General features: G+C 35.7%; 1 protein-coding gene across 4 annotated transcripts in view; it reads right to left on the minus strand.

The window, feature by feature from the left end:
• The window catches only part of RABGAP1L (RAB GTPase activating protein 1 like), a 669,536-nt gene that overhangs the window by 352,047 nt on the left and 301,944 nt on the right, over nt 1-15,545 (minus strand). The window contains exon 14 of one of the 4 annotated variants that reach the window (XM_043484707.1): nt 5,624-6,082. The exons of the other annotated variants lie outside the window; for them this stretch is intronic. Within the exon in view, the coding sequence (XP_043340642.1) occupies nt 6,050-6,082 (33 nt within the window). The 3' untranslated portion in view covers nt 5,624-6,049. Of the gene's footprint in view, nt 1-5,623; nt 6,083-15,545 lie in introns of those variants that run through there. 4 annotated transcript variants of the gene reach the window in all.

Here is a 15,545-nt window from a genome sequence, read left to right on the forward strand (position 1 = left end):
TATACAAAAATAAATTCAAAATGAATTAAAGATCTAATAAGATCTTTATTATTTGATGAGATGAGATATTAGATGTAAGATGAAATGGTGTAACACTCGTAGAAGACAACATAGGCAGAACACTCTTTGACATAAATTGCAGCCAGTATTTGTTTAGATCTGGCTACTAATGCAAACAAAAGCAACAATAAACAAATGGAACCTAATTAAACTTAAGAGCTTTTGCACAGCAAAGGAAACCATTGACAAAATGAAAAGACAACCTCCTGAATGGGAAAAGATATTTGCAAATTGTATGACCAATAAGAGACTAATATCCAACATATATAAACAGCTCATATAACTTAACCTCAAAAAACAAACACCCTGATTAAAAAATGGGCAGAAGAGCTGAATAGACATTTTTCCAAGAGGACGTGCAGATAGTTAACAGTCTCATGAAGAGATCTCAACATCACTAATTATCAGAGAAATGTAAATCAAAACCACAATGAACTAGCACCTATCATCTGTCAGAGTGGCTATGGTATGATCAAAAAGAACACAAATTACAAATGCTGGCAAGGATGTGGAGAAAAAGAACCCTGGTACACTATTGGTGGGGATGTAAATTGGCACAGCCACTCTGGAAAACAGTATGGAGCTTTCTTGAAAAGCTAAAAATAGAACTAACATATGACCTAGCAATTCCACTCCTGGATAAATATTCAAGAAAAGAAAAAACTACTAACTCAAAATGATGCATGCACCCCAATGTTCATAATATCATTATTTACAATTTCCAAGGTATAGAAACAAACTGTCATCAACAGATGAATAGATAAAGAAGATGTGGTATATAGAGACAATAAAATATTATAAGCCATTAAAAAAACATGAAATAAGTCAGACAGAGAAAGATATTGATATCACTTATATATGGACTAAAAACTACAACAACCTAGTGAATAAAGCAAACAAACAAAAAAAAGCAGCAGACTCAGCAGCTCTATTTACAATAGGCAGGGCATAGAAGCAACCTAAATGTCTATCAACAGAGAACTAGATAAAGAAAATGTGGTACATAAATATATATAATAGAATATTACACAGCCATAAAAAGAAATGAAATTGGATTACTTGTAGAGATGTGAATGAACCTAGAAAGGGTCATACAGAGTGAAGTCAGTCAGAAAGAGAAAAACAAGTAGTGCATTAACTCATATATATGGAATCTAGAGAAATGGTATAGATGACCTTGTTTGCAAAGGAGAAACAGAGACACAAACATTGAGAACAAAGGTATGGATACCAAGGGGGAAAAGCATGAGGTAGGAGGAATTGGGAGATTGGGGTTGATACAGATATGCTATTAATACTATGTATAAAGTAGACAACTGTTGGGAACATACTGTGTAGCACAGGGAACTCTATTTGATGTACTGTGATGTCCCAAGTGGGAGAGAAATTCAAAAAGAAGGGGGATAAATGTATATGTATGGCTGATTCATTCTGCTAGGCAGCAGAAGTTAACACAACATTGTAAAGCAACTATACTGCAATAAAAATTAATAAAAAGAAGCAGACTCACAGATACAAAGGACAAACTAGCAGTTACAAGTGGGCAGAGGAAGAAGGGAAGGGCAAAATGGTGTAAGGGGAAAAGAGGGTTATTATGGAATTAGGAGAAATCATGTGTGTTAAACTTCTAAAAAATTGTAAAGCACTTAAGAATTTAAAGAATCTTTCATCCAATTAGAAAAGTGAAAAAATTCAAAGGAATGGATTAAGAACTATTTTTAAAGATTTTAGCAAATGACAGTCTAATAATCAAGATATATTTTATTACATCACTTGTTAAAAACATTTAAGTGCCTATTCAGTTTCATAAGACCAAGGAAAATACTCTTAAAGATCCTAGTAAACGACCTGAAAAAAAGCAACTGAAAACTGTTAGCTCTGTTACCCACCTCTCCTCTAACCCTATTCATGTATTATGAGCAACTCAAATGTGAATATTATATAGGTTCATAAACAGTGGAGAGCTGAATATTGAAATTTCAATATTGAATATTGAAAATATTCAAAGAAAACTACAAACCAAGTTCTGTCGGATTCAAAAGGTGGAGGAAATTATATTCATGTGGAGGTAAGGCATCTGAACTAGGTCTTAAAACACAGCTAGTATTTTAACAGATGGAAATAGTCAAGAGAACTTCAAAACAGACAGAGGCTTAAGTAAGAGCATGAATACAAGAAAACATGGGATATTTGGAAGCGGAAAGAATGGAGGTTGGTACGAACAGGAATCTGCCAAGCCTTTCTGAAATGGACCAGATAATAAATACTTTAATCTTTGTGGGCCATACTGTGTCTGTTACAACCACTTATTCTGCCCTTCTGGTACAAAAGCATCCTTAACAATAGTCAATGAATGAGTGTGGCTGTACTCCATTAAATTTTTATTTACAGACATTGAAATTTGAATTTCATGAAACTTCTCATGTCATTAAGATATTCTTCTTTTGACTTTTTCTCACCATTAAAGCATAAAAAACCATTAGCCTTCAGGCCACATAGAAGCAGGCAGTGAACTAGACTTGGATGGCAGGTTGTAAATTGTCAACTCCCATTTGAAATTCCCAATAAATTGGTACCCGATGACAAAGTTTCAATTTTCTAAAAATTTAACTATATCTAAATACTTTCAAAGTTTATTACCTTTTTTTTTTTTTTACTTACAACTGATTTTATTTTAAGGAACAGCAGGTCAGAAAAAGAACTTCAAGACTTCATTTTTAACCATCCTTAATCTTATTTATATATGTCAATAGGCCTATGTTCTCTTGATGTTTAATTGCACTCAATGTTTAGGCATTAAATTGCTTTTCTTAATTTTCTACTAAGTCTCCTTAAGTGTTTTATTGCCCTTCCTGCTTCTCTTTGTATAGTTTAACTAATTATCAGTCAGTCAGTCAGTTCAGTCGCTCAGTCATGTCTGACTCTTTGTGACCCCATGAACTGCAGCACACCAGGCCTCCCTGTCCGTCACCAACTCCCAGAGTCCACCCAAACCCATGCCCATCGAATTGGTGATGCCATTCAACCATCTCATCCTCTGTCGTCCCCTTCTCCTCCTGCCTTCAATCTTTCCCAGCATCAGGGTCTTTTCAAATGAGTCAACTTTTCACATCAGTTGGCCCAAGTACTTCAGCTTCAGCTTCAACATCAGTCCTTCCAATGAACACCCAGGACTGGTCTCCTTTAGGATGGACGGGTTAGATCTCCTTGCAGTCTAAGGGACTCTGAAGAGTCTTCTCCAACACCACACTTCAAAAGCATCAATTCTTCAGCACTCAGCTTTCTTTATCGTCCAACTCTCACATCCATACATGACTACTGGAAAAACCATAGCCTTGACTAGATGGACCTTTGCGGACAAAGTAATGTCTCTGCTTTTGAATATGCTGTCTAGGTTGGTCATAACTTTCCTTCCAAGGAGTAAGCGCCTTTTAATTTCATGGCTGCAGTCACCATCTGCAGTGATTTTGGAGCCCCCCTCCCAAATTAAGTTAGCCACTGTTTCCAGTGTTTCCCCATCTATTTGCCATGAAGTGATGGGACTGGATCCCACGATCTTAGTTTTCTGAATGTTGAGCTTTAAGCCAACTTTTTCACTCTCCTCTTTCACTTTATCATTATTTAGTTTTTGTTTTCTACACAGACTTTATCTTGAAGTCTCTTGGAGTTTTTAAACAACAATAATTGCAGTCCATTTCATTGTATTTTTTATTTTAAGATACTCTAGTCATTGCCTCCACCTTTTGAATCTGAATACTTTAGAATTTTACCAAGAATCCTGAAAGTTTTATTACTGAAACAAAAACATCTTTACCCCAAATTCATCTATTTTCATCTCCTGGAATTATTACGATCTTTGGCCATGGTAGAAAAGTTTCATCCATATGGATCCCATAACATCAAATCCAAAAAATTTTCCATATTCAAAAAAATACAGTACAGTTAACTTGGGCAAGGGCAGCAAACCCCAAAACTTCAGCAAGTAAATTAATCAAATATAATCATATGTTTATTAGAAATAAAAAGGGACACAAATCCTTCACATATGTGCCTTATAATGCAATATACCAAAATTAGAAGAAAATCATTTTGAAATCATTTCAAAAATTACTTTGTCCAAGTGGATTAAGAGAATAAAAGATACAATATGGCAGACACACCTGGAAACAAACTGCAATAAAAATCACCATTCACTTTCAAATCTAATACTTAGATTTTATTCTTTACCTTGTAATTAAAGATCTGATTTTGTTTCCTGCAATAGGACACAACACTGCAAAAGGCTAAATATTATCCACAGTTCACCAAAGTACAGCTAGTAGCTGTTAGAAAAAAAAAGCAAGGAGGTACCTATTTATGACAAATGATTCATTTTTTACGAAACAAAATACTCAATGTGACACAAAAGTCCTCTCAGAGGGAAAGAGATTGATGCTGAGAGCAATTTTAATAACGGCTGTTAATGTCAATTATGTGTTTACCAGGAACCAGGCGCTGTTATTTGTACTTTACATGTCGTAACTCTCACAACAACCCTATGAGGTAGGTGCTATTATTATTCCCATTTTATAGATCTGAAACTCAGTGACAGCGAATAACCTGTCCAAACTAGAAAGATGCAAAGCTGCAAGAAACTCAGGCAATCTGGCTTCAGACCCTGAACTCTTAAGCACTACACTGTTACAGTGTAAAACAAAACAAAACTGTATTTGAGACAAAGGACTATGGCTTTACAAATTGGGATTCAAAACACTTTAATTTTCAACTGTGGGAGGTTACATATAATTTCAAGCACAGTAAGGTTTAGTGTTTAATCATATTACAAACATTTCACATTATTACTTAGTAACAAGGCTAATATTTACTAGTCAACAAATGGTTGAAAGCTGTCTTAACCCAGCAATACCACTTCTGGGCATACACACTGAGGAAACCAGATCTGAAAGAGACACATGCACCCCAATGTTCATCGCAGCACTGTTTATAATAGCCAGGACATGGAAGCAACCTAGATGCCCATCAGCAGATGAATGGATAAGGAAGCTGTGGTACATATACACCATGGAATATTACTCAGCCGTTAAAAGAATTCATTTGAACCAGTCCTAATGAGATGGATGAAACTGGAGCCCCTTATACAGAGTGAAGTAAGCCAGAAAGATAAAGAACATTACAGCATACTAACACATATATATGGAATTTAGAAAGATGGTAACGATAACCCTATATGCAAAACAGAAAAAGAGACACAGAAATACAGAACAGACTTTTGAACTCTGTGGGAGAAGGTGAGGGTGGGATGTTTCAAAAGAACAGCATGTATACTATCTATGGTGAAACAGATCACCAGCCCAGGTGGGATGCATGAGACAAGTGCTCCGGCCTGGTGCACCGGGAAGACCCAGAGGAATCGGGTGGAGAGGGAGATGGGAGGGGGGATCGGGATGGGGAATAAGTGTAAATCTATGGCTGATTCATATCAATGTATGACAAAACCCACTGAAATGTTGTGAAGCAATTAGCCTCCAACTAATAAAAAAATTAAAAAAAAAAATGATGCATGAGTATTACTTTGAAAATGTGACAATTCAACATGATGAATATATTAAGTAGGCATGAACTGATGAGTGGCAGACGAAAAGAGCACTGCTATACTTTACAATTTAGATCATTAGTTCTCCAAGTGTGGCTTCCAAGTCAACAACATCAGGACTGAAGAATCCAACTCCTGGTGAAAAATCCATGTATGCTTTGTGATTGCCTGTGGGCAGATCTAGAAAATGCTTTACCAGGAAAAATGAAGAAAGTCACATTCTCAACACCAGATTTGATGCACAGCCAATGCATTGCAATGAGTAAATGGAGTTGCACTCAAGGACTCAGGCCCCCTGGCCAATCATACTGTTTCCCTGGCTTGACTCTTTCATTTTGGCTAGTTGCTTTAATTGCTACTCCAACACTTGGCAGCTCAGGGCACTCTCTTACCAGCTCAGTTAAGCAGCTGAGAAGCATCACCTGGGAACTTAATAAAAAAATAAATAAATAAATAAAGCAAAACCTTGGGCCCTATTCCAATTCAAAAAGAAATTCTGGGGGTGCAGCCCAGCATTTTGAGCTTTCATAACTCATCAAGCTTTGAGAATACTCTTTCAGGGAGACACCCTCCTTCCTTCCAGATACATAAATGATTCCTAGTTATTTCTTGGGGCATTTCCTAAGAGCACTTACAAGAGGAATGATCAAATTCATGGGTCACAAATTTCTGAAAAAATAATCTAAGGTTTATCTCGTCTCCCTTGCCCCATCATCTTTCCAAAAGTTTTGTGTTAGCCTTTAAGATCCTTATTTGTATTCCTTTTATGGAATAAGACAAATTCTTTTTTTAAACTTACAGTAAACTGCAGAAGAAAACATATAGTATACCAGCATTCACACAAAGTTTAAAAGCATTCAAATTGCTAAATACTATTCAAGGACAGATATAAAGACACATAGGAATGACAGATGTAAACTTTTTCTAAACAGTGATTACCTTTAGGCAAAAAGGAGGAAAGATGACACCAGAGAGGAGTACACAGGGGGCTTCCATTACATTTGTAATACTTAACTTCTTAAGCTCAGTTGTAGATATACAGATGTTTACATTATTCTCTATAGATTTCTATGAGGTTTTAGAAACAACTCATAACATACCAACACTTGATATAAATGGTACCAAGTGGCCTGTATTCCTAAATTTACTTTTCTCATGCCATGCTATGCTTTTGGTGTCCGTGTTGAGGAGGAGTTTGTCTTTCACTACTTTTTGATGCTTCACAGTGTACCATCTACATGAGACATTTCTATTATTAGTTATGTACTTACATACTCTATTCATAGCTGAATCATACAATAAACTATCACTTTTCTATTTCCGTTTCCATATTGTTTCTCCCAGCCCCTGAGTTCATAGTTGTCCTGTTTCTTTACTTAGTTTTCTACATACCCAAAACTCTTCCCTAATTTTATAAATCTCTTCTCAGTAGATACCAATACTCTCAATATTTTATCAACTTGAAAAAAAATATCTCCCCAGATCCTTCTGAATTCTGATTTGAATTGGCTGCTCAACAGACCTCCCATTCAGCTATCAGGTTAAAATTTTCCTTTTCCTCAACCGGAGGGTTCTCTGTACCTCTCTTTCATGGTAGGTCTTCTCTCTGCAGTATCTTATGTCTTTCTCTTTGTTTTTGCATACTTTCATGGTGAACATTTCACAGTAGCTTGAGAAAGGATGAATGGAGACCTAGCACATCTTAAAATGTTATTAATCTGTGTTCATATTTGTTAATTTTTACTGGGTATAGAATTCTAGGTTGGAATTATCCCTCACATATTTGAAAGTGTTGTTCCATTGTCTTCTTCCACCTTTTTATCCAATATGTTGGACATCTGGTGTTTTCTATCATTCTGGGAACTCATGAACATGTTTGTGAATTCTTTATTTCCTATTCTCTATTTTTATCTTCTAAAACTCTTTCAAAAAGTAAGATTGATCGATTGATTGGTTGATTTTTGTTTTGGCCATGCCCCACATCATGGCATGTGGGATCTTAGTTCCCTGACCAGAGACTGAACCTGTACTCCTTACAGTGGAAGCTTGAAGTCTTTACCACTGGACTGCCAGGAAAGTCATTCTCCTAGACCACTTACTATTCAAGTATTGGACCTTTTAGACTATCTAATATTTTTCCTCTATTGTTTACAGAATTAACTTATACAAAGTACAGAAAAGCATGCAGGTCAAAAGATTTTTACATTTACATTCAAGGTATAAAACCTAGGAAGACACATTCATATTAATACACCATCCTATACTATATCCACCTCTGACTGCTAGCCACTATTCTACCCAAGACCATAGTTTTGATTATTCTTGAAATTCATATAAATAGACACATGCATTCTATAGTTGTGACTTATTTCTTTCACTCAATAATTGCACTTTCAGATTGACTCATGTTATTGTGTATGGCAAGTTTGTTATTCTTAATGCTATGACCTAATTCTATTAAATTATCTACTCTATTTTCTACCTCTTTGTATTTATGAATACTTGCTGGGGGACTTCCTCAACTTCATTTTATAACTCTTTATACAATAATTTTTTAATTTTGCTTTTTTAAAAAAGTCTCTTTGCTCATTTTAATTCCCTGAATGTTCCTACTTACAGGAACATATATGTGTGTATATAAGTATACTATTTTGTCTATCTCATATCTCAAGATGTTAATTTTAGTTTATTCTATTTTCATGTTTGCTCTTTTCTCTGCACATGATCCATGTTCTCCAAGTGGTTTTTTATCTGATTGGTTTGGCCTTATTTTTTTTAAGTTAAATGTTTCCTTCTAATACCTAATGATATTTAATAGTAGGGTACTTCCCCAGCTCTGCAGAACAGTGCCAAAAGACTCACTTCTTTCTTGCCTCATCCACAAGATCCATGGGAGGTACTGCATGACGGGGAGTGGTAAACAGCTGGCAGAAGAGCAGCTGAGGCTCTCAGAGGGCATTAATGGGATGTAAATCCTACAAATGCACCACAGATTCTATTAGGAAGGTGGTCCACGAACTGCTGTGGATGCCTCAGTGGAGGATCCCATCAATTGTTCCCCAGCTGACAACCCCAATTTTCTCTGCACCTCAACCACACACACTCCCACCTGGTCTCCAGCCCCATGTGAACAACCCCAATGCTCTAACAGGCTGCTAGTGCACATGTGAAGAGAACAGGCCCACCTCTACAGGACTGGGAAAAACCACACAGACCCACATGGTCAGCACTGCTCTAGGGAAAGTAAGCAAACAAGAGACTGTAAGCATCCAGTACAACTTTGTAGGGTCAAGAGAAGTCACACAAGTGTAAGAATTCTACCAGAAGAGGGAACAAGAAGTGTTAAATAGGCATATCCATAGAAAAGGTCTGAGAAATATACACAAATATATATACATAAATAAATGAATGTAATACAAAATGAATGTGATAACGCCATGTTAAAAGAATAAAATTTAAAAACTGCATGATGTCTTAACAGGTGCAGAGAAAGCACTCGAGAATTTAAACATCCTTTCACAATAAGGATGAATTTGTCATGATGAAGTTTGTTTACTTTCTCTCAACAAACTGTATACATAACTCAACATATATAGAGGCCATATGTGACAAGTCCATAGCTAAAATCATATGAGTAGTAAAAAGTTCAAATCTTTTCCTTTAAGATCAGGAACAAGACAAAGATATCCAACCTCGACATTCCTAATTCAACACAGTGCTGCTGCTGCTGCTAAGTCGCTTCAGTCGTGTCCAACTCTGTGCGACCCCATAGACGGCAGCCCCCCAGGCTCCCCCGTCCCTGGGATTCTCCAGGCAAGAACACTGGAGTGGGTTGCCATTACCTTCTCCAATGCATGAAAGTGAAAAGTGAAAGTGAAGTCGCTCAGTTGTGTCCGACTCTCAGCGACCCCATGGGCTGCAGCCTACCAGGCTCCTCTGTCCATGGGATTTTCCAGGCAAGAGTACTGGAGTGGGTTGCCATTGCCTTCAAATTCAACATAGTACTGAAGTCCTAATGGACCAATTCAGCAAGAAAAAAAATTCAAATCAGAAAGAAGTGTCTCCGTTTGTAGGTGACATGATCCTACATATAGAAAATCATGAAGAATTCACAAAAAAAATAGAATTATTAAACAAACTCAGTAAAGTTTCAGGATATAAAATTGCTACATAAAAATCAGTTGAACATATGCCAACAATGAACTATCTGAAAAAAAAATTTTAAAGCAATCCCATTTGTCATTTCAAACCTATAAGATAGGAGGTGAAAGATCTGTACACTGAAAACTATAAAATATTGATGAAAGAAACTGAAAAAGACATATAACTGAAAAAATATGCTATGTCCATGGATCAAAAAAATTAATATTGTTGTTAAAATGTCCATACTACTCAAAGTCATCTATAGATTCATTGCAGGTGGATATAGATTCTTTACCAGCTGAGTCACAGGGGAAGCCCCACAGATTCATTGCAATCCCTATCAAATTCCAAAACATTTTTCATAAAAATAGAAAAAAAATCCAAAATTTATATTCAACCACAGAAGACTTCAAATAGATAAATCAATCATAACAGCAAAAAAAAAAAAAAAAAAAAAATGGAGGCATCACACTTCCTAATTTCAAACTATATTATGAAGCTACAGTAATTAAAACAGTGGTACTGGCATAAAAATAGACACCCATACCAATGGAACAGAATTCAGGGCCAGAAATAAACCCATGAATATACAGCCAACTAGTATTTCATAAAAGACCCAAGAATACCCAATGGGGAAAAGACAGTCCCTTCAATAAATAACACTAGCAAAAGTGCATGCCCACACACACACAGATGAAATTGGACCCATATCGTACACCACTCACAAAAGCTAAGTCAAAATGGACTAAAGACTTAAATGTAAGACCTGAAGTCACAAAAACCCTAGAAGAAAACAGTGGCAAAAAGTCCATTGACATTGGTGTTGCCAATTTCTTTTGAATATGATACCAAAAACACAAGTAACAAAAGAAAAAATATAGAAGCAGGATTACATCAAACTGAAGATTTTGTACAGCCAAAAAAAAGAAAAAATCAACAACATGAAAAGGCAACCTGTAGAATGGGAGAAAAATATTTGCAAAATACATATCTGATAAGGGGTTAACATCCAAAACAAGGAGCTTATAAAACTCAACATCAGAGAAACAACCAACCAGGGAACGGGAACTTAATAGACATTTTCCAAAGAAGACATAAGATGGCTTAAAAAAAAAAAAAAAAAAAAAGATCCATTTAAAAAATGGGCAGAAGGCTTGAGTAGACATTTTTCCAAAGAAGATATAAAAATGGCTAATAGGAATATGAAATAGTGCCCAATAACATTAATCCTCAGGGAAATGCAAATCAAAACCACCATCAAAATTTTAAAATGAGATATCACTTATTAGCATGGTTATTATCAAAAAGAAAAGAGATAAGTGTTGGCAAGAATATGGAGAAAAGAGAACCATTGTATACTGTTGGTGGGATTGTAAATTGGTACAGCTACTATGGAAAACAGTATGGAGGTTCCTAAAAAAAAAAAAAAAAAAAACAGAGACAGAACTACCAGAAGAGCCAGCAAGTCCACTTCTATATATGCCTGAAGAAAATGAAATTGTTACCCTGAAGAGGTATCTGTACTCCTGTGTTTACTGCAGTGTTACTGAAGCAATACTCACAATAACCAAGTGATGGAATCAACCTAAGTGTCCGCTGATGGATGAATGGATAAAGAAAGTTGATACAGACACAATCCACAATGGATTACTATAGCAATTCTGTCATTTGAGACAACACAAATGGATCTTGCCATTATGCTAAGTAAAATATGCCAGAACAAGAAAGACAAATACTGTATGACTTCACTTATATGTGGAAACTAAGGAAGTCAAACTCATAAAAGCAGAGTGGAATGGTGTTTGCCAGAGGCTGGGAAATGGGGAAAATGGAGGAGATGTTGGTCAAAAGGTATAAATTTCCATTTATTATAGAAAATAGATAAGTTATAGAGAATTAATGTACAGCATGGTGACTATAGTTACCAGTTTTCTATCATATACTCGAAACTTGCTAAGAGAGAAATCTTAAATTCTTCACCATTAAAAAAAAGTTAATAGTGTGATGTAGTGGAAGTGGTAACTAACCTTACTGTGATAATCATATCACTATATATATATATATATGTCCATCAAATCATCACACTTTACACCTTAAACTTACATAATGCCAGAGGTCAACTACAGCTCAACAAAGCTTGGGGGTGGGGAAGAGTAGGGCACTAAAGAACTGAGTGAAAGGTCAATAGGATGGATGGGGCTTGCTGAACAGTGGTGCTCAATGAAGAATGATCTGACTAAGCTGTGTCTTGGGGAACCCCCAAAGAATCTATCTGTAAGTCTTTCCTTCTTGGACTTCTTATATTCACTAGAAAAAATTCTTTCCATCTCTTGCTCTGACAATATACGTCTGATTACCTACATCCTGTGGGCTGACAGAGAAGATTGGAAGTCTCAATATTCAAAATGTAAAAGTTTCATTTATTATCCCTGATTTCAACAGAGTACCCACCTGTCTTCTGTCCTTTACTATTCTGTGGTGTTCGGGCCTGGTGCCTTTATTTTACACTTTACAGAAAATCTGCCTTTAGACTGCTGCCATGTAAGACAGGCACTATAACCCAGCTATATGGTGAGAAGGACAGGCTCTTGGAAACCAACTGCTTAAACACATTTTTAAATCAGTTCTCTTGTTTTTAACCCCATTTTAACTCCCATTTCCAGAGGTACCGAGTGTTTCCAACTCTGAGTAGTATGAATTCCTGGTATATAAATCAGTTTTCTCAGTTTTCCCCTCTGCCAACTTATAATTGCATTTTCTCAGGTCTGCTAAGTTAGTTTGCACTCATGCATCTGCTTTTCATCTTTCAAATTTTGTAACTTATCTCCCATTTTCTTTGTCTTTTTGAGTTTATTTTTTTAAGCCCTTTAGTTTCCTTTTAGAGGGGCTTTGGGAAGGACATGAGCTGTCAGTGTATGTTTAATCTGTCAGGTCTAACCAGAAGTCCTTTCAATTTTTTTTATACTACATTTCAATAATGAATAGAAAATTCACAAAGCAAGAAATTAAATTTAGACTGCAGCTATCTCTTTCAAAATCTAGCTTTCTATAAGCTCCTTCTTTCTGAGTATGACCACTGCTTTATTTTATTTTAATAAAACCAATGAACTCATGTGACAAATATTTTACCATGATTTAAAATGGATAGATGTTCTAGCATAAGTTTTGAATGTGACTAAATAATCTGCTAAATTATAATACATCCAGCTAAAATATAGTTTTATGATTGAATCAAATGAATTTTTTCAGCCTATAATAAAGGCTCTTTATTTTCTGTGGAATATACATTTTATCTGCCACTGCTTATATTTCAGATTATCTAGGACACCTAAATTTAAATTCATTAATAGGTTTTTCTAGTTAAAAACACATTATGTTCTTGATTAACAAAACACTTTAAATCAGATGCCTACATAAGAAAACCTAGATAATTCACATATGATTTTAATTCGGAATATAAAATTTTTCTCAATTATCAGTTATTACTAACTGATAATGTATTTACCAGTGTCTTAAGTAATCAATCTTTAAAAAAATATATAGAATAAAATGCAAAGCAGTTGTTTTGTCTTTTTTCCTATGGTAGTCAAGAAATAATGACTAAGAAAATATGACAGTCATAGTTCAAATAGTATATTTGATGGCATTAAATAGTTATTATAAACCTATTTTATGCTTAGTAATTAAAATTCACTCTACATCAAGTTGCTATGGCAACACAACTTCACTGAAAAATAAATTCTTCAAGTTCTGCCATGAAGCATACAGCCGACCTGAAGTCTTTATTTTGATTATAGGGAGAAAACTATATAATTTTCCAGTTCATAAATGCCTAATCAATATTTAGAATTGCTTTCCAATCTATAGCAGGAGTTCTGCTCTCAGAGTCCTGAGGACTAAGTCTTTTATTTGGCTTTCATTTCCTTATCCCCTTAATACATGAAAACATTCGTGATAAGAACCATTTCAGCAGGGCTCACTTCAGGCACATTGGCTGCAACTATAAATAGTAAAATCTGCCATCTGCCTTTCTATTCTTGTGCTGAATGCAGTGCTGGCATTGTGTTCACACTTCACTGGAGCCAGGCCTGATGCTGTATCGCCAGCAGCAACAGAAAATAATAGTGCAAGACAGAGATAATGAAGTGAAGAACAGAAATGGTACTACTATAATTAACTGCTATTTTGATATTCACCACAATAAAGCATACACAATGGTGTGGAGACAGCCTAAAGCCACATTTCGCCTCAGCCTTGTAAATGGGTTTGAAACCAAACTATTGTTGCAGCCCCCTGATTTTACATCACTGAAGACTAATTAAGATGTAAAGAACCTAAGTACAGTTAGCAATATTTGTTTGTCAAGTTAGAAAGAGGCTCCACAGTTGACCCATGTAGTTTTTAGACTAGTTGATATTTAATGAAGCATTTCTTTCTACAATCATGGCTAGTTTCCTGTTCTGTTTTAAAGAGATAAGCTCTTTAATGATGAAAAAGCCCTTTTGCTGTGCCTGATCCTTCCTTACTCTCAGTTCTGAGTGAGTGAGTCAGTTGTGTTTGACTCTTTGCAATACTTGCAACCCCAGGGACTGTAGCCCGCCAGGCTCCTCTCTGTGTGATTCTCACTCAGGTTTCTCTCTATGTGAGCCTCACCCAGGTCAGAATACTGAGTGGATAATTGTTCCTATCTCCAGGGGATCTTCCCAATCCAGGGATCGAACCCAGGTTTCCCACGCGGCAGGCGGATTCTTTACCGTCTGAGCCACCAGGCTGAAACGCTATGAAAATTTTCATTTCAACACAGTTCCCCATATTTCTCTTGGGATATTTTGAATCCTTAGCTACTGTAAGATATAGACCTTTCCTCAACCTCGCCATTACATACATTTGACCTATTTTAAAATAGAGAATGATTGTCAAAGAAGTCATTTGGATATTGTAGAGGAATGTATACAGGGCAACAGTCATATTGTATATTCCTATATTAGGAACCCTGATATTCCTGAATCATTAATTACTGAAGCCACTAGCTTACTTACGTCATCAACAGCCAACTCCAAGAAGCACACAACACAGTATGAACAGTGTCCCTAGAGCTGTGCAACATGACAGAACCAAATGTGTATTTAATGCCAAAGATGAGATGAGAACATAAGAGACTGCTTTGGTTTTGTTTTGGTATGTTTTATTTATCTGTTTTTAACTCCCCACGTGGATTTAATATACAATGAGGACTGACTATCACTGGCCTAATAATATTAAAATCTGTACCAAAGTTTTTCAAGATAAAATGATTTCACCCTCTAAAAATTTTTACCTACAATCACTTCCTAGCTTTCACATTCAAAACATCACTAATATTCTTAACTGATTGATGCTAGCAAATATCAAATATAAAGCGTTATGTCAATGCAAAAATAATGTCACTTTTGTAAAGATAAAAAAAAAAAGGCAATTAGAGAGTTACAACGTAATTCATGTAAGACCGTGAAATATTCTTTATGGGTGGAAAACTTTGCTTCATGAGAAATAAATTTATTGAGATGACTGAAGTCCCACCTGGAAGTCTACTATAATCACACAGCATTTATAGTGTCTTAGCTGAATTTTTTTACTTCCTAATAAGCTAAGGAGAAGTTTAACAAATACAGCCCTGACTGACTGTTACCATGTATTTCTACAGTATGTATTTCTATGGATTAAGACTCTAAAAAAAACTTGCCTTCCTAAAACTTGTATCAGTAGTTCC

Source organism: Cervus canadensis, chromosome 13 (genome assembly GCF_019320065.1).
Source record: "Cervus canadensis isolate Bull #8, Minnesota chromosome 13, ASM1932006v1, whole genome shotgun sequence".
NCBI classification, from domain to species: domain Eukaryota; kingdom Metazoa; phylum Chordata; class Mammalia; order Artiodactyla; family Cervidae; genus Cervus; species Cervus canadensis.